The sequence below is a fragment of the Vombatus ursinus genome, unplaced genomic scaffold (genome assembly GCF_900497805.2).
Source record: "Vombatus ursinus unplaced genomic scaffold, bare-nosed wombat genome assembly UNPS02014799.1, whole genome shotgun sequence".
NCBI classification, from domain to species: Eukaryota; Metazoa; Chordata; class Mammalia; order Diprotodontia; family Vombatidae; genus Vombatus; species Vombatus ursinus.
In genome coordinates, this window is record NW_020954577.1 from 53,480,372 (window position 1) to 53,497,853 (window position 17,482).

At 44.9% G+C, this 17,482-nt stretch overlaps 1 protein-coding gene across 1 annotated transcript in view; it reads left to right on the forward strand.

The window, feature by feature from the left end:
- LOC114050427 (rap guanine nucleotide exchange factor 5-like) overlaps nucleotides 1-17,482 on the forward strand; it is a 235,505-nt gene that overhangs the window by 29,813 nt on the left and 188,210 nt on the right. Inside the window, exons 2-3 of the mRNA XM_027872091.1 lie at nucleotides 5,096-5,146; nucleotides 14,413-14,519. Coding sequence (XP_027727892.1) covers nucleotides 5,096-5,146; nucleotides 14,413-14,519 — 158 coding nt within the window. The remainder of the gene's footprint in view (nucleotides 1-5,095; nucleotides 5,147-14,412; nucleotides 14,520-17,482) is intronic.

The window sequence follows — 17,482 nt, forward strand, 5'->3', positions numbered from 1 at the left end:
AGTTGTTTGAAAGTGAGTTTAACCGTTCTCCTTCCCTCCTCTTCTCCCAATAACCCCGCTCATTCCCAACCATCCTGCAGTGAGCTGTTTGCCACAAATAGACCTGTCCTCATGGCTGTTTGAGGGAAGGAAGCTTGAAAGTCTCATAGAAATAGGTGAAGTAGAAGCATCACTGTCTTTGGCCTCTGGTCAGAGGACCTGGGTTCGAATTCCGCCTCTTGTACCTTCTGTGTTTCAATCCTTGGGTAAGTCACATAACCTTCTTGGCCTCAGTTTCCTTGATAGGGCTGGATTCAGTGGCTTCTAAAGTCCCTCCCAGATCCAAACTTGAGCTCCTCTGATCCTTGTCAGAAGCAGGGTAGATTCTAGTGGAAATGACTCTGGACTTATTTTTGTTTGTTTTAGAGACAGTAGGGGTTATGTGACTCGCAAAGTCGAGAGAACCAGGTTTGAGTTCAGGCTTTGACATTTAATAGCTGTGGCAAGTCCCTTCTGTTTTCAGTCTCTGTTTCTCCTTCTATAAAATGGGAAAAACAGTATTTCCTCCATGTTCCTCAGGGTCATCGTGAGGAAAATCTCTGTAAACCTATTGAAATAGGAGTCTTCGGCACATACGAGGAATTTCAGTGCAGAGACCCTCGAGTGAAGGCTGGTGATCATTCGTAGTTTTAAATGGTACCATAATTTCAAGAAAATCATGGATGGTGTTGCTATTTTCCAACAATGGAAGGCTGGGCCTGAATTTTCTTTTTACCTGCAATTCTGAAAGAGACGCAAAATTAGATTCGTATTCAATACAGACCATACTTTTATAATCATTAAAAGACAAACAACTTCATGGGCATTTACAATGTGCATGGAATCTCTTAGAATATTTTCCTAAATGCATTGTAATTGAAAGGAGGGCAAGGACGAATTAAAGTCCGCACTCCTTCATGTGGCCAGCCTGTCATCTGTGAGCATCCTTATCTCCTGTGCTATTCATCAAATATAATCATATCAAGCTCGTTATCTCGGGGAGGGGGAGGAGTCCTTTAGAGAATTTCTCTGTTTTTAAAACTGTAATTCTGTGACCATGATGAGATAATTAGCACAGTTTTGGGGAATTCTGTGTAGAGTAGGGCTCCTTAACTGTTTGGGGGTCATAGACCCTTTTGGCAGGCTGGTGAAGCCCACTGGGTCCTCAGAATCATGAAAGGAAATACTACTTTTCAGTTAGATGTCAGTGAAAAGAAAGATGTGGTTTTTTCCCTCGTCCAAGTACACAGGCCCCCTGAAATCTCCCGATGGATCCTGGGTTAAGAATTTAGAATTTAGAGAGATAGCTCTCCAAGACAGTCAACAGGTTGCACAAAGTGGGTCCAAACCTTGATTTGTGGCGAGCTGGGTATGGATCGCCCAGGACTTTAGAGCAAAAGGAGAAGGATCTAGGCGCAGAAGTTACTGGTTTCAAATACTCCAGGTCTTCTGATAGATCACATCAGAATTCAACAATGGCCCCAGAGAAGTGTTGAGATGAGTCAACGGGCTGCTGAAAGGAGAAATCACATTAAAAAAGATGAGATGACAGAAGGGGGGAAAATTGAAAGAAGGTCCCTTGTTCCTGCTGGCTCTGTTATTTAAATAGTAAAGGGTGGCTGTGAGGGAAGTGGATCCTCATGTTACTGGTGTGGTTGGAGGTTAATGCTCATACCCTATCCCTGTGTGACCGAGAGTTTGCGACCAGCCTGGGTACCAGCTTCGGCAGGAGCTGGGAGACAGACAACAGACTCGCCTTATTTTGTTATGTCAAAGCCAGCCTTATCCTATCGCTATCGATACCATTTGGCACAGGGCGTATCTAGGGCTGCTATCTAGTCAGTATAGACAGATTCCCCTGCTTTACTTACTCGCCTTACAAAACTTTGGAGATCACCCATCAATCAGGCAACCCTGGTGAAATTTGATTGTGTAAAGTGTAACCCTAGTGTTGGTTTATCCAGGTTGGCTCAGGCAGGGCCTAGAAAAAGAGGCAAAAGCATTTGTTGTTTTCCGTGAAAGAGTGCCTATGTTACATTCACATCCTCTCTGCTGTGCTCACTAATGTTCTCTGAAATGTGGACTTTTCAGGGGACTTTCCAGAAATTAAGGGTTAATCAAGAGGGTGGTTGTGATTCATTGCACATCTGGCATATTGCTAGTGGTGCCGTGACTCTTAGCTGAGGGAGAAAATATTCAATTCTCCTAAATGGATTTGTCTTTGCTTTGCTTTGGATTTGTGGGGCAAAATTATTTTTTTTTTTTTTGAATTGTACAATTAGTGAGAAAATAGAAGCTGCTGGTAGTGCTATGGAGAGAGTATTGGCTCTAGAATCAGGAAGACCTGAGTTCAAATCTGGCCTCAAACATTTACTAGCTGTGTGACCCTGGGCAAATGACTTAACTTCTGTTTGCCTCAGTTTCCTGAATTGTAAGATGGAGATAATAACAGTGCTTCCTCACATATTGTGTGGATCAAATGAATACTATTCACTGTGCTTAGCACAGTGCCCAGTACACAGCAGGCACTATATAAATGCTTGTTCCCTTCCTTTCCCAAATGGAAGAAGCTGCCACATAGAATCAGGAGGCAAATAAAAATCTCAACCAAAGGGCAGGATAGCGACATTTTGGGGAATGGAAAGGACTATTCTATCCTAAGAAAGCGCCATCATCATTGGAGCCTGTTGGCCATTGGCTGTCTAAGGATCCTTGTCAGCTTTTCAGAGTGAATAGCTCTGAGATTCCGAAAGACAGGACCTACGTGGGAGGGCTGGGCAGCAGGGGTTGGGGTAGGAAGAATGCCAGAGTTTTAGGATTGGGAGGGACCCGAAGGGCCATCTCATCAATCCATACTGGACAAGAATTCCTTTTATACCTCACGCAATTATTGCTAATAATCAGTCATCCAGCCTTTGCTTGAAGTCTTTCAGGGAAGGGAGACCCATTAGCTCCTCGGAAGCCCATTTCACCCTGGGATAGCTCTGATTGCTAGGGAGTTTTTCTTTGTATTGCGTCTAGGTTGTTGTCTTTGTAATGTCAACCCTTTGTCCTCATCCTGCTTGGGCCCAGGCAGAACTAAATCCAGCCCTTCTTCCACCTCTCCTGTCCTTGAAGGTGGCTCTCAAGTACCCCATAAGTCTCTTCTCCAGGTGGAACATCATTGGTTCCTTCAGCCCATCCTTGTATGGCATGGACTCTGAGATTACCTCACATTTACACTGTCTCTATCTCCTATATGCACAGTGCTTACACAGCTTACTGCCTTTCTTTTCATCTTGAGTGCTTAGCACAGTGCCTGGCACATAGTAGGTGCTTAAGGCTTGTTGGGGGTATTGATGGTGATGATGCTGCTGGACTCAAGGTCCTTCCCCATCCAGGGCTGCCATCCCCTCAACCTTCTCCGTCTCATGAACATCCTTCCTAAAATGTGGTGCCCTGAATTGAACATAATACTCTAGCTGTGGCCTGGCCAGGACAGAGTGCCAAGGGATTATCAGCTCCCTTGTTGTAGACCTGATGTCTCTCTAAACTCAGGCTGAGATGCCAGTGACTCTTTTGGCTGTTTTGTCACATCGTTACCTCATATAGTGTTGTCAGTTCACTGTTTTTCAGTGAAAAACTGAAACTGGGTGTCCAGTCACACCTTCTGACTTTTTGAACCCAAGGGTAATACTTTACATTTTTTCTCTGTCAAGTGTGATTTGTCTCCCCAGTGTTGGCTCAGCCTGTTGCAATCTGGGCTGAGTCATCCAATACGTTAGTTCACCCTCCCAGCTTACTGTCCCTTAGACATGTGATAGGCGTGCCATCCATGCCTTTGTACAAGGGTGCTTAATTAGCACAAGGACAAATGCTGCGTTAAGGGAGAGACCCAGATGATGGTTGCTTCAAGAAAGAGGAGAAGGGAAAGATTCCTGTGGTTGGATTCACACTGGGATGTGGAGGATGGCTGAGATTCTGATTCAGTGAAGAGGAGAGAGAAAAGCTCTTGGAGCTGAGATGGCAAGGGTGGGGGAGACAACAGCTGGAATAGCAGGACCCAAGTTAGGGAGTTAGGCAGGACCCAGGTTGCAGAGCACCTTGAACATTGGGCTGAGGAGTTGGCACTGCATCCTAGGTTGTGGGGAATCCTCAAAGTTGGGTCTTAAAGTTAGAGTTTTCAGATTCTGAATGTGGCTGTGTTAGGGTGGATGCCTGTGTTCTTGGTAAACCAACTGGAGGTGGGGAGATGGGTGGCCTCCTGCTTCTAGAATTCAATGGGAGGCAGCTGGAAGCTTGATGTGAACCATGAGTGCTGTCCAAGAGTGGGATGGGCTGCTGGCAAGGGGGTGGCTTCTCCCTCCTTTGAGGTGTTTACTAGGGCAGATGGAGAAGATGTGGCTGTTTAGGTGAGGAGTTGTCTAGATGCTGTCAGCCTGGTGTCATGGGCAGAAGAGTGGATGACTGGGCATCATGGAGATGGCTGGAATCCCACTTCTGACACATAAGAGCTATGAGACCCTGGGCAACTCATGCAACTTTTGGTACCATTGACTCTTCATCTATAAAATGGACACAAGAGCATCCTTTCATGGGTCTCTGGTGAGGCTCAGATGAGACCTGTATGTTAAGTGCTTTGCAAACTTTAAGGCATGCTCAGAGTGTGAGCTGCTATTCTGAGGATCTCGGAGACCTCTGGCCATTCTGCAAGTCTGATTTCATGAATGATCTAGCTCTGAGGTGATAAGAGGTTAGGTCAGGGTCTTCTGAGTGGAAATGTACAGACAAGGAATCAACAGACACATGTGTGTGTGTGCATATATACATGCATCTTGGCTTTTGACTTTTTATTTCCTGTGCTTGTCATGTTAAACAGGCAGGATGTCCTTGGTGCTGTCTGTGATTGTAGACGCTTTTGGTTCAGTGCCTACTGAGGCATTAGAAAGGGCACTATCAGTGCCAGGGGATCCAGGTGGTAGAAACTCACTTTCTGGGAATGAAGCTGATGCATCTTCTCTTCTCTCCTACAATTTGTCTTTTTCTTTTGGTATGAAGACGGTTCTTCTAACCTCTTGTTTTTTCTTTTTAAATATAGGCTCTGGCAAGAAGAATTTCAAATCCATACCTAGAACATACTGCTTCCCAGGTATGATTATACAGTGTCTCCATTCTTTTGTCACAACATTTATTCACTAAGGAAAGACATTATTATCACTGGAATTATGAGTTCATTAAATAAATTTCCCCTAATAGCATAGGTTATCATCATATTCTCTCCTGTCTCTCCTTTCCCATCCCTCCCTCCCTCCCTTCTTTCCCTCCCTCCTCCATCCCTTGCCCTATTCCTTTCTTATTTTTTCTTAAAAATATAAGTATAGTAAGTGTATAGCTTCACATGTGTCAATAATGATGAGCGATTTCGGAGTTAAGGCCGTAGTTTTATTTCATAATACTTCAGGATGCATGGGTCTATGGTTTGGATCAGTGCGGTTACTCAAGCCCTTATACGATTGAAACAGTTTTCTTTTTATTATGAACTTAACAATCATCAACAAATATAAATATCTCGTTATATTTATATGGAAAAGTGTTAGCTTCTTTTACATGATTTTTTTTAATATCAACAACAATAATAATAGGTAGCATTTATTTAGCATCTTCAGATGCACAAAGCGCTTTGCACATGTCATCCCATTAAATCTTCACAACAACCCTGGGAATGAGGTGCTACTCATATCCCCATGTCGCAGCCTTCTTGCCTCACCTTTCCACCATTCCCCAGGAACATTGGCTTCTTTATAACATAAGTGTAATTGAGCGGAACAAAGTTACCCATTGGCTGTGTCTGAAAGCATTGGCCCCATCTTCACCTTCAGACCATCCACTCTGCCAAACAGTGGGAGGCAGCCTTTAGCCTCCGACTTCAGAAGTCACTATGGTCAAGTGCTGCTCAGGGTTGCCTTTCCAAGTCATTTCCTCTGTGGATAATGCGAATTATTCTCCTCATTCTGCTCATTCCCCTCTTTGGGAGGGGCTCTTTGACAGTTGCTGTGCCAAAAAGCCACCCTCCCTTGGTTACCACAGTGGTGATCCTCTTCAGACTTTCCTCAGTTGGTCCTTAGATGATGGCAGGCCATCCTTGGGTCTGTACTTGAAGGTATTCTAGACTGGTGTCAGACCTTCCCAAGTTTGTGCTCTGCTGGCTTAGCTGCCAAGAATTTAGGGTCACCTCCACACCAGGATGAAGTGCCTTCACGTGCATGAGCACACACACATGCATGTGTATATGTGTATGTATCAGTATCTATTCACATATGCATATTTACATGTATGTATATATTCATGTGTGTATGTGTGTTGGATGTCCCAAAACCTTTAGTAAAAGTTTAAGCTACTAAAGCTTAAATTTTTATTTTTGTCTCTTTCTGTCTCTATCTCTTTCTCTCTCTGTCTCTGTCTTTCTTTTCCTGTCTCCCTCTGTCCCTTCCTCCCTTTCATACATACACGCACACACACACACACACGCACGCGCGCGCGCGCCTATATCAGTGAAATCAAAGGACAATCCCTATCCATAGGAACAGGACCTATGACTACCTGCATATAGGGAACTCTCAGATGAGAAAGTTCCTCTGCCAATGCACACCAGTATCCGCTCTGCATCCAGAAGTCCCTGAAGGCTGTTCAGAGTACTCTGATGTTAAGTGATTTGCCCAGGGTCACCAAGCCAGCAGATGTGAAAGACAGGCCTTGGACTTGGGTTTTCTTGCCTTTGAGGCCACAATCTCTACACAATGCTCTTTCTTTCTTTCTTTCTTTCTTTCTTTCTTTCTTTCTTTCTTTCTCTCTCTCTCTCTGTCTCTCTCTCTCTCTTTCTCTTTCTTTCCTTCCTTCCTCCCTCCCTCCCTTCCTTCCTTTTTCTTCCTTCCTTCCTTCCTTCCTTCTTTCCTTCCTTCCTTCCTTCCTTCCTTCCTTCTCACTGAGGGCAGAAATCAGAGTGGAGAGGGGACCCGGCTTTTTCATCACCACCAACTAGGTCTGCTGAGCAGCTGCCCCCACCAGGCAGAGAGGCTCAGGAGTCCTGGGAGAGGCAGCATCTCCCAGATCACAGGTCTTGCAGGCTTCCACCCCCCACCGCAGACATCATCTCAGGAAGCAGCCTCTGTGCAGAAAGGGCTAGCCATGGCAGCTGCCGTACCCGGGACAGACAAGCCAGCCTAGAAAAAGGAGCCAGACACCCTGAGGGAGAGAGAGGAGGCAGCATGAACCAGGCAGGTTAGCATCACCACCTTGGGCACCAGCTGGTCTCAGACTCTGAGGGGGACAGCCCAGGACCCTGATCACAAGAGTCTTAGCAGTCAGACTGCTTCCAGTCCAGTGCCCTCAGCCGTCCTTCTGAGAAGCAGCCCCTCTGGAGACATAGCCTGGGTACTACTGCTGCAGGTCCTACAGCCACAACTTCTGAAGACCTAGGCAGGGATGTTCTTGCCCGCAAAGTCCTTGACCCTATCAAATGGTTCCACATCAAAAACTGATATGATTTTATCAGCAAAAACGACATTTAAGAAGAAACGTTAACATGTGCTTGGTGGCTGCAGCCTAAGGAGCATGGGATGTTCTATCTGACTTGCCGCTGAAACCTCCTGAGTGTTGTCTCCCATTAGAATGGGAGCTCCTGGGGAGTGGGGACCGGAGTGCTTTGTACACAAAACTGCTTAATAAATGCATCATTCATTCATTTATACTCTACTGTCTGCTCCTCATCTCTTCTCTCTCTCTTCCTCTCTTTCTCCTTTTCCCCTTTCTTTCCCCCCTTCCCCTCCTCTCTGTCCTTCTCTGTCTCTGTCTCCCATTTCTCTCCTTTCCAGTATCTCTATCTGTTTAAACCTGTGCTTTCATTGGTTTGAAAAGCTTGCAATGTGAAAAGTCTCTCTGTCAATGCAGATCCTCACCATGTGCTCCTGCCTCTGATAGGAGGGTGGAGAGGAGAGCTCCTCCCAGACCACCCTTTGAGGAGGGTGCTCAGCCCAGATATCTCTTCATTTCCCTCCCAGGTCCCCTCCTTTGAAGGTCTCCATCATGGATCCTTTGGGCCCCCTTCTGAACTGTTTCCTTTCCCTGTTACCCCTGAGGACAGGAACTGTCTTTTTTTCATATTTGTAGCCCCAGCATTTAGCAGAGGGCCTGGTGCATAGCAGGAGATTAATAAATGTTTATTGCCTGTCTGGCTAACTGATCTGCAACTGATACGTAGATCAGTCTGCATGTGCTGCCCAGGGCACTGAGGGGTTAAGTCATTTGCCTAGTGACCCATAGCTAGTATATGTCAACGGCAAGATTTGAACTTGGGTCTTTTGGACTCTAAAGTCAACCTTCTGTCCATTACCCCACCAGAAGCATCAAATTCATAGAATGAAAAGGAATACCTTGGCTTGTCTTGAGTATCTAGATGCTACCAGTGTATTATACTAGTATATACTATGCTAGTATATACTACACTATACTAGTATACTTTACTAGTACTCTAGATACTCTGGTATTTAGAGTAGAGAATTCTAGAATCATTATTTTATAAACCTTCTTTATCGTGGGTAGCTCAGGTTGTGGTTTGCTTAGCCTTGACCACATTAATGATGGTTACATTTCATTTGGACAGCAGCAGATTCATAGTTTGGGGAGAGGACCTCGTGATCATTTTTAGGAAATATCGGTTGCCCGTATGTGTGGAAATGGAAGGCTGGGTTCATTGCAGCCTCAGCTTCTCTTGACATCCTTGTGAGTAATTGGGGCAGCAGGGTCACTGAAGGCAGGAGCCGCATGCTTGCCCAAAGTTGAATGGGATGGCAGAAGGAGACCCACTTCTCAAGGACCTAAGGCAGTAGGTCATGGCAGGGGTTTCTTGTGGCCCTGCTTTCCTTGGCAGTGGAAATAATACCAATAATAGTAACCTACATTTCTCTAAGTTGTAATGCATTTTAAAACATTAATAATATTAGCTAGCATTTATATTATACTTCTTAAATATCATCCTATTTGATCCTCATGACAACCCCAGAAGCTGAGTGCAATTATTATCCCAGATGAGGAGGAAACTGAGGCAGATAGAGATTAAGATCTCAGGATCCCACATTTAGTAAGTGTCTGAGGCTGTATTCGAACTTGGGTCTTTCTGTCTCCAGGTCTAGCCTCTATCCACTGTGCCACCTAGTTGCCCATTTGAGCCTCACAGAAGACCTGTGAGGAAGGAAGGAAAGAAGCAAACATTTACTAAGTGCTGACTATGTGCCCGGCACTGTGAGGTAAACACAACAGTAGAACTATTCTCATTTTACAGATTAGGAAACTGAGGCTCAGAAAGGTCTTGTGACTTGTCTATGGCACACAGTAGCAGCAGAGCTGGGATTTGAACCCAGGTCTTCCTGATTCCACATCCCGTGAGCCATCTCCTGCCCCACATACCCTTCCTATGGGTCCAGGAAGGTTGAGGGTGTATGGCGAAAACCGACGCTAAGCAGTCAGTCCATACGTGTTTGACTTACAAAGTGACAGCGCCATGGAACTAGGAGCAGAGCCAAGTTCCCCAAGTGTGGCTCAGCTCCAGTCTCCTCCTTGCCTCGTGACATCTCTCCTGACTCTTCCAGACTCTATTTGTGGTTGTGTCCTCACCAGAATGGATGGGTGTGCTGGAACATGGTGGAAGACTCATTTTTAGCTCTGTTTAGGAGGTGATAATGAGACACGTGCAACGTCTCCCCACGAAGATGTTCGACTTGTTCTCTGTCAGATCTAAATCAATCCCTTTTATGTGCTTTTTTTTTGCTTTGGATGGATGATAGAAACAGTTATGGAGCAGGATGAGAAGCTATATCAGGAGACAAGCCAGGAAAATGACAAACTTTTTGTTTCTATTATAAGACAAAAACCATCGATATGTGTGCCTGAAAGAGAGGAGATGGCCCAGGTGACTGAGCTGCCAGAGCTAAGTGCTTCAGGATCAGCTTTGCAATTTGGAAGAAGGCTGCTGATGTGGGGGTGGGGTGGAGACATGGGAATCCAATACTATATATCCTGGTGCCCTTAGATGCCAAGGTGCTACCATTCCTTCTAAGTCAGCCTCAGAGGCCCCCTGGGAGACAAGAAGATAAAGGTAGTTTTTGTCTTGGGCGACACTATCCTCCCTCACCAGGATCAGCCCCACAGAGCCTCTGAGGTGGCTGTGAATTCTTGAAGGCGAGGCTAGTGGAAAGTAAACTTCAGCAGGACCTAGGGCTGTGGGGCCATAGAACAAAAACTGGAAAGGGCCTTAGAAGTCACCAAGTCCAACCTCCTCATTTGACAGAAGAGGAAACTGAGGCCCAGGATCCTACAGCTGCTGAGGGACTCAGGCAGGATTTGAAGTCTTCCTGACTGCAAGGCCAAAGCTCTCAGCTGTCACATCATGCTGCTGGAAAGGCTTCAAGCAGGGGCCAGTAATAGACAGTGAGAAGCAGGGGCCAGTAAAAGACAGTGAGGATGCGTGCAGGTCAAAAACATTACTCTGTGTATATTTTGTGTATGTGTGAGAGATTGTCATAGTGGTTAAGGAGCTGACGTCAGACAGTCATTTATTAAGTGACTACCATGTGGTAGTTGTTGTGGTCATTTGGTTGTGTCTGACTCTTCGTGACCCCATCGGGGTTTTCTTGGCAAAGATACTGGAGTGGTTGGCCATTTCCTTCTCCAGCTCATTTGACAGATGAGGAAACTGAGGCAAATAGTGTAAATGACTTGCTCAGGGTCACACAACTAATAAGTGTCTGAGGCTAGATTTGAACTCTGGTCTTCCTGACTCCAGGCCCGATGCTCTATCCACTGCACCGCCTAACCGCCCCTATAGCAACAGCAACATGTGGCAGGAGTCGTGCCACTCCAGGGATACAAAGCAAAGCCTTGCTCTCCAGGAGCTCAGGGTTTTCATGGGAACTCCTGCATCCTTGTCCTGGCCCATTATTGGTGCTCTGCACACAGTCAGCCAACCAACACTTAGTAAGCACTTTCTGTATGGCAGGAGCAGTTCTCAGAATCATGGCTCCAAAGCTCTTGGCGGCTATCAGAGACTTTGATACAAAGTAGGAACATTCCCACATTGGTAGGAGACATTTGCTCATCTGTGAATTTTCTGTATTGATGAAATGACAATTCTAGTCCTTATCCCAATAATTTTATATTCACTTCTATACTGTGCTCATTATTTCGTCCTCATAGAATGTTAGCTCTTTGAGGGCAGGGAGTGTTTGGTTTGTGGCTTTGTATTTCTAGCACTCAACATATAGCGGACACTCTATAAATGCATGTTGAATTGAACTGAATTGCCAGGGTAAGTTCAGAGAGCTCATTACCAAAATGTTGGCCCTGAAATTCTGAAGGGGTTTTGTACATGTTACAGCAACAGTGATTCATAAAGACAGTCTGTGGTCTTCCTTAGAGGAAGCTGGTGGCTCAGTGGATAGAGTACTGGGTCTGGAGTCAGGAAGAGTTCAAATCCATCCTTCAGACACTTCCTAGCCTGGTGGGGATTGTCTGACAAAATGGATCCACTATAGAAGGAAATGGCAAACCACCCCAGTATCTTTGCCATGAAAACCTCAAATGGGTCATGAGGGGTCAGACACAACTGAAACATCACCATCACCATCACCATCACCAACACCGTCACCAACACCGTCACCATCACCGTCACCATCACCAACACCGTCACCAACACCGTCACCATCACCAACACCATCACCGTCACCATCACCGTTGCTGTCACCATCACCATCACCATCACCACCATCATCACCATCACCAACACCGTCACCATCACCGTCACCAACATCATCACCATCACCGTCACCGTCACCATCATCATCACCGTCACCAACACCATCACCATCACCGTCACCAACACCGTCACCATCACCGTCACCATCACCAACACCGTCACCATCACCGTCACCAACACTGTCACCGTCACCAACACCATCACCAACAGAATGGTCTTCCTTGCCATTCCTTAACCCCTCATGACATTTGTAAAGAGATGTCAATTTTAAAAATCACTCATTTCCTAGGACTTCTGTCCGGTCTCTCCCTCCCCAAGAGATGTCCTTTATAACGAAGAATATAGAAGAGAAAAGAATCGGTTCATTAAAAACTAATCAGCACATCAACCAAGTCCAGCCTTGTATGTCATGTTCCATACTCATTGCCCCCACCTCAGCAAAGAAGGGAACAAGGTGGTTAATCAACCACAAGAACACAAACCATGCCTAATTGTACCTGGAACAGAGGAGCAAAAGTGTGGGCGGCTGCATCGACATAGATCTTTCAGAGTTTTATGATCAGAGACATTCAAACACAGCGTGTTTTAAATATATAAATGGAGGGCTTGGCCAAGGAAAGGACGCATTGTATTTGAGTCCCCATTTCTTGGCATATAGTTGGCACCTAATAAATGCTTGTTGATTGATTGACTGGAGGCTAAAGTGGGCGTGTGCACCAGATCAGGCAAATGGCCAGATCAGCAGCCCATCGAGAGGCATTTGGGTCATGATCCTAGAACCTGGTTGTGTAAAAAGGACCCCCCCCAATCAAAACAAAAATAATACAGTTATCATTCAAGAAAAAAGAGCAAATCTTGCATCTGTGTCCCTTCCTCTGGGACTTGGGAGATAAGAAATACAATGAAATCCTTCAACTTGGATAAAGAGCAGGGGCATCTACTCTCCGCCCTCTATTTAGGCAGAGAGAAATCCAGCACTTCAGAGTGTAGCAAATGGAGTTTTCCAAACAACTAGAATTTTATTTTAAAAATGAACAAAACTACAACATGTGTGAGTAGCTCTTAGATGTTTGTGTAACTTTTTGCATAATTAAAAAAAATTACAGATCTGTGCCGAAGAACGTGAATGATATGGCAAGGGTGTTTTGAGAGGAAGACAAGACAAAGCGATGAAATTCTGGATCATTTAGTGAATCAGCTGACGATGAGACCATGAGCTAGATTTGCTCCTGCTGGTGCCACACTGTGAACAGATGAGCCGTGAGAAGCTCCCAGTGTGGGTCCAAACACCCCCTGCTATAGGTTTAGGAATGTTCCAACTCTGTGTCCATGTATAAGGTGTTCACTCAGTCAAGGACAAACAGTCCCCTTAGATCTTCAGAGGCAGGTGCATGTATGCGTATGATTATGGGGCAGATGCATTTTGGGATGGTGCTGCACTTTGGCTTTCTTTGGTAAAGCAGGCAGCCACTGCTTTCCTTTAAAGATTAAGAAAGTAGAATTACGGAAAACTTTATTGTGTAAAAGGAAGAGGGATCTTGGAATCACAGAGCTGGAAGGGTCTGGCTCAACATTCATGGATTCTATCTTTAGACCTGAATGAGAATTCCTTCCACAAGCATTCCCCATAAATGATCATCTGGCTTCTGTTGGAAGGCCTCCAGTGAATGGGACCCCCACCCCACTGTGGTTCATTCTGCTGGGGGATGGTTCTGTTAGGAAAACTGTTGTGGTATCAAATTTAAACTTACCTCTCTGCAGATTCTACCCATTTCTTCTAGTTCTGCCCTCTGGGGTGAAATAAAATAGATCTAATCTATCTTCTGCCCTTCAACTACTTGAATATACTTAAGGTATCTTCTCCTCCACCACCACGTACACCTTGATTTTCTCTAGTCTAGACTAAACATCCCCATTTTTTTCAAGAGATCCTCATATTAAGGTAGCTGGATGTTGAAATGGATAATGGATGAAACCTGAGTTCAAATTTGGCCTTAGACACTTACCAGCTGTGTGATCCTGGGCAAGTTCCTTAACTTTTCTCAGCTTCAGTTTCTTCCTCTGTAAAGTGGGGATAACAATAGCACCTCCCTCTCAGAGTTGTTGAGCTCAAATGAGCTAACCTATGGAAAGTGCTTTACAAATCTGAAAGCTTTATATCAATGCTATTATTTGTTGCTGTTAGGTATGATCTTGGGGCCCTTCACTGTCTGGCTTGCTCTCAGTTGAATACTCTTTAGCTTGGGGTGATCCTTCCCAAAACAGAGTACCCAGGACTGAATATCTTGCTCCATGCAGGGTCTTAACAGAGCAGGGGACAGTGGCACACTTAGATCCTTATTTTGGGAACCTTTGCCTCCTTTAACTCTGATGAATTCAATGAAACAGCTTTTGGCATGTGAAAAAAATCAAACAATTAGTAATTTGCATCCAGTTACATAAAATAGCCAATGTCAAAGAGATGTGCTCAAGGTGGTCAATGTCTACACACACACAGGTGTGTAGCACATAGCTTAGTGCTCTGTGTTCTGTGCATGCTGCATTGTGACTCCTTGACAAGTAGAACTTGGCCTTGTGTTTAAAGTCTTTTATTCATTTTTTTTTCATAGATTTATGGAGAGAATTCTTCCTGCGCCGGGAGAGCCCTGAGGAATATCTTTACGGTGCAAGCATCTGACCTGATAAAAGACAGAGTGAACCTTAAGGGTGTTTACAGGTAACCCCATTGATGAATATCATCATGAAAATATCTGTTTAAAATCATTACCTCATTTTCTGACCAGCTGGGGCTCAGGAGGAGTCACAGGGACCAGCCTTGGGCTTGGAATGCTTAACTAACTCACCTCAACCTTTCAGCATCCTTTTTGTTGTTGTCTAGTCAGTTTTCACTTGTGTCCTGTTCTTCAGGACCCCATTCGGGGTTTTCTTGGTAGAGTTACTGGAGTGATTTGCTGTTTCCTTCTCTAGCTCATTTTACAGATGGGGTTAAGTGACTTGTCCAAGGTCATACAACTAGTAAGTGTCTGAGTCAGGATTCAAACTCAGGAAGATGAGTCTTCCAACTCCAGTCCCAGTCGTCTATTCACTATGGTGCCGCCTACCTACCCCTTTAGGATCCCCAACTTTTTTCAAAGTACACTTCAGATGCTACCTCTTATCTGAGACCTGTCCTGACTGGGCTCCTCAGATATGAGTATGTTTTCTCTCTTTGAAATTACTTTGTTCCTTTATGTTTACTTATTGGTTTATTCACTGGATCATCCAAATCAAATAAGAGCTTCATGGGGGCGGGGCCTGATTTGTGGTTGTCTTTTTATCTCCAGCACCTAGGACAGTGCCTGGTGAATAAGCAGACACTTAGCAAATGTTTGAACATGGAGTATGTGGTGGGTGACTTTTGAGATCCCTCAGTAGGCCATGTGCTCAGAGCAGGTCCATTAGGGACATGAAGTTTATGACTCCAATTAGGGTATTGGTCAAACTTGCCTTCAGTACATACTGGGAGGGGGCTATCTCAGGCAAGGCCTACCCTTACCTCTACTGGAACTTTCCTTAGCTCACATTCTGTCATCCACACATACCCCAGGAATTACTGGCTCCCCAGTAGACTCAGCTATCAGCACACATGGATTAAGTGCTTTCTGTGTGCCGAGAACTGTGCCGTGCTACGTGTTGGAAGTTCTTTGGAAGGCTAGATGCTCAGGATCATAGAACCTGACAGTTAGAAGCGCCCTAAAGGTCATCCCGTCCCATCTTTATCTGTAGATATAGATAACACTCCTGCTTGTCTAACCTTTGCTTGAAGCCTCCAGTGAGGCTGAATATACTCCTGAGACAGCCTCAGCCAGTTTTGAGTAATTCTAATGTTAGGGGGTATTTCCTGAGATCAAATCCAAATCTGCCTCTTTTCTCACTCTATCTGTGTCTTCTGCACAAAACAGGACATGTCTAATTTCTCCTTCATGTGACAGCCTTCTAAATCCTTTGGTAGTACAGGCTCTGGGGCTCATTCTTCCAAGCTCACTCAGACCAGCAGATGAGGTCCACAGAGGGCAGCTGAATACTGTTCCCTGCAGGGCTCTCAGGGATAATTCAGAAGGATTGGGGATTTGAGAATAGCTCACTCATGAGTCCCCATCAATATTCTTCCCATTGATCATTAACTGATATCAATTAGCCAGCCAGACTTAATTAGCTTTTAGAAATGAGCTTTTGCTAAGATGATCTAATAGTGAGACAGCACAAAAGTCCGAGACGCACTCCAGTTGGAGGTTTTTGTCTAAGGCCTACAAGGATGTGAGTCTTCAACCAATTTCAGGGCACTCCTTATATTTACACCTAGCTTAAACATTTGATTGGTTGCTTATAGAACTCAACCCAAGAGGCATTCCAATTGGATAAAGGTACAGGGGTGTAGGGAATTTTGTTTGAGACTATAATGGTGACTCTTTCAATCACCCTCCCCCATCCTTATACATTAACAAGCTGTCATGCCCCCTCCCCTCCCTCACCCCACTCTAGTCTTCTCTTCTCCATCCTGAACATCCCCAGTTCCTTTGACTGATCTCCATGAGGCACCAACGTTTGGGTTTTCATTATCCTGTAGACCACCGCTGGCTTCCCTCTGGTTTATCAATGTCCTTTTTAAATAGTGGAACCCAGAACTCCAGACAGTACTCTAACCAAGGTCAAATACATTGGGACTATCCTTTCCTTAGTCCTAGATTCTTTGTCTCAATGCAGCCCAAAATCTCCTTCAGCTTTATGGACATCATATTATACTCTTTGATTCAGATGGGTCTTGCAGTCCACTAAGACCCCCCAGATCATTACTTTACATTTATATTTTTTGAATTTCATCTTATTAGATTCATTCATTATTTTAGACTAAAGTTTGCAGGATCTCTAGAGACACTAGTATAAAAACTGTACAGAATTCTATCTTCTTAAAAATATCACAGGTAGATTCTTAGACCAAAACTTCCCATCCTGCACCTGGTCTTTTGAAACCACTCACTGAAGTAATATTGTAAGCAGATAGATCTGTCTTGCTGTATAGAGAAGCTGGCATGATGTAATGGAAAGAAGGCTGATCTTGAAGTCAGGGGAAGCCTGGGTTCAAATCCTGCCTCTGATACAGTGCTTTTTGAATGTGAATGTGAACACAAGCAAGTTAAACTCTCCTGTACAGCGGTAGTGGCACCTCCCTTCCAGGGTTCTTATGAGGCTTAGGTAAGAGAATATGAGCACTTGAAGTAATTTCTAGAAGTCAGATAATATTGTTGTTACTATAATGGTCTCCATCTAGAGCAGGGCCTATTTCTGGTTCCTTGTGGGCACTGGCAGTGAGCTGACAGCGCATTGACTAGTCTGTCCACATCAACCTGATCCCGCAGCCTCGGTGTCTATGGCAGCTCTCAGTTTTATTTCTTCTATCTCCCGGGGGATTGACTGAAGTTATTTTTTCTCCTGGAAGAAGCTGAGAACATAGAAATGAGTCAGGATCTTGGAGGAGACAAGTGATGCATGAAACACCCCACCTGTTCCTGGACGTGGGAGATGGGGTAGAGAGCAGGAGGCTTGCTATTTCAGATCCCTGGCGATCTGCCAGAAATGGTTTTTTCTTCCATGGACAGAGACACAAGTCGCTAACACGATGGCAAGGAATAGAGTGTTTCC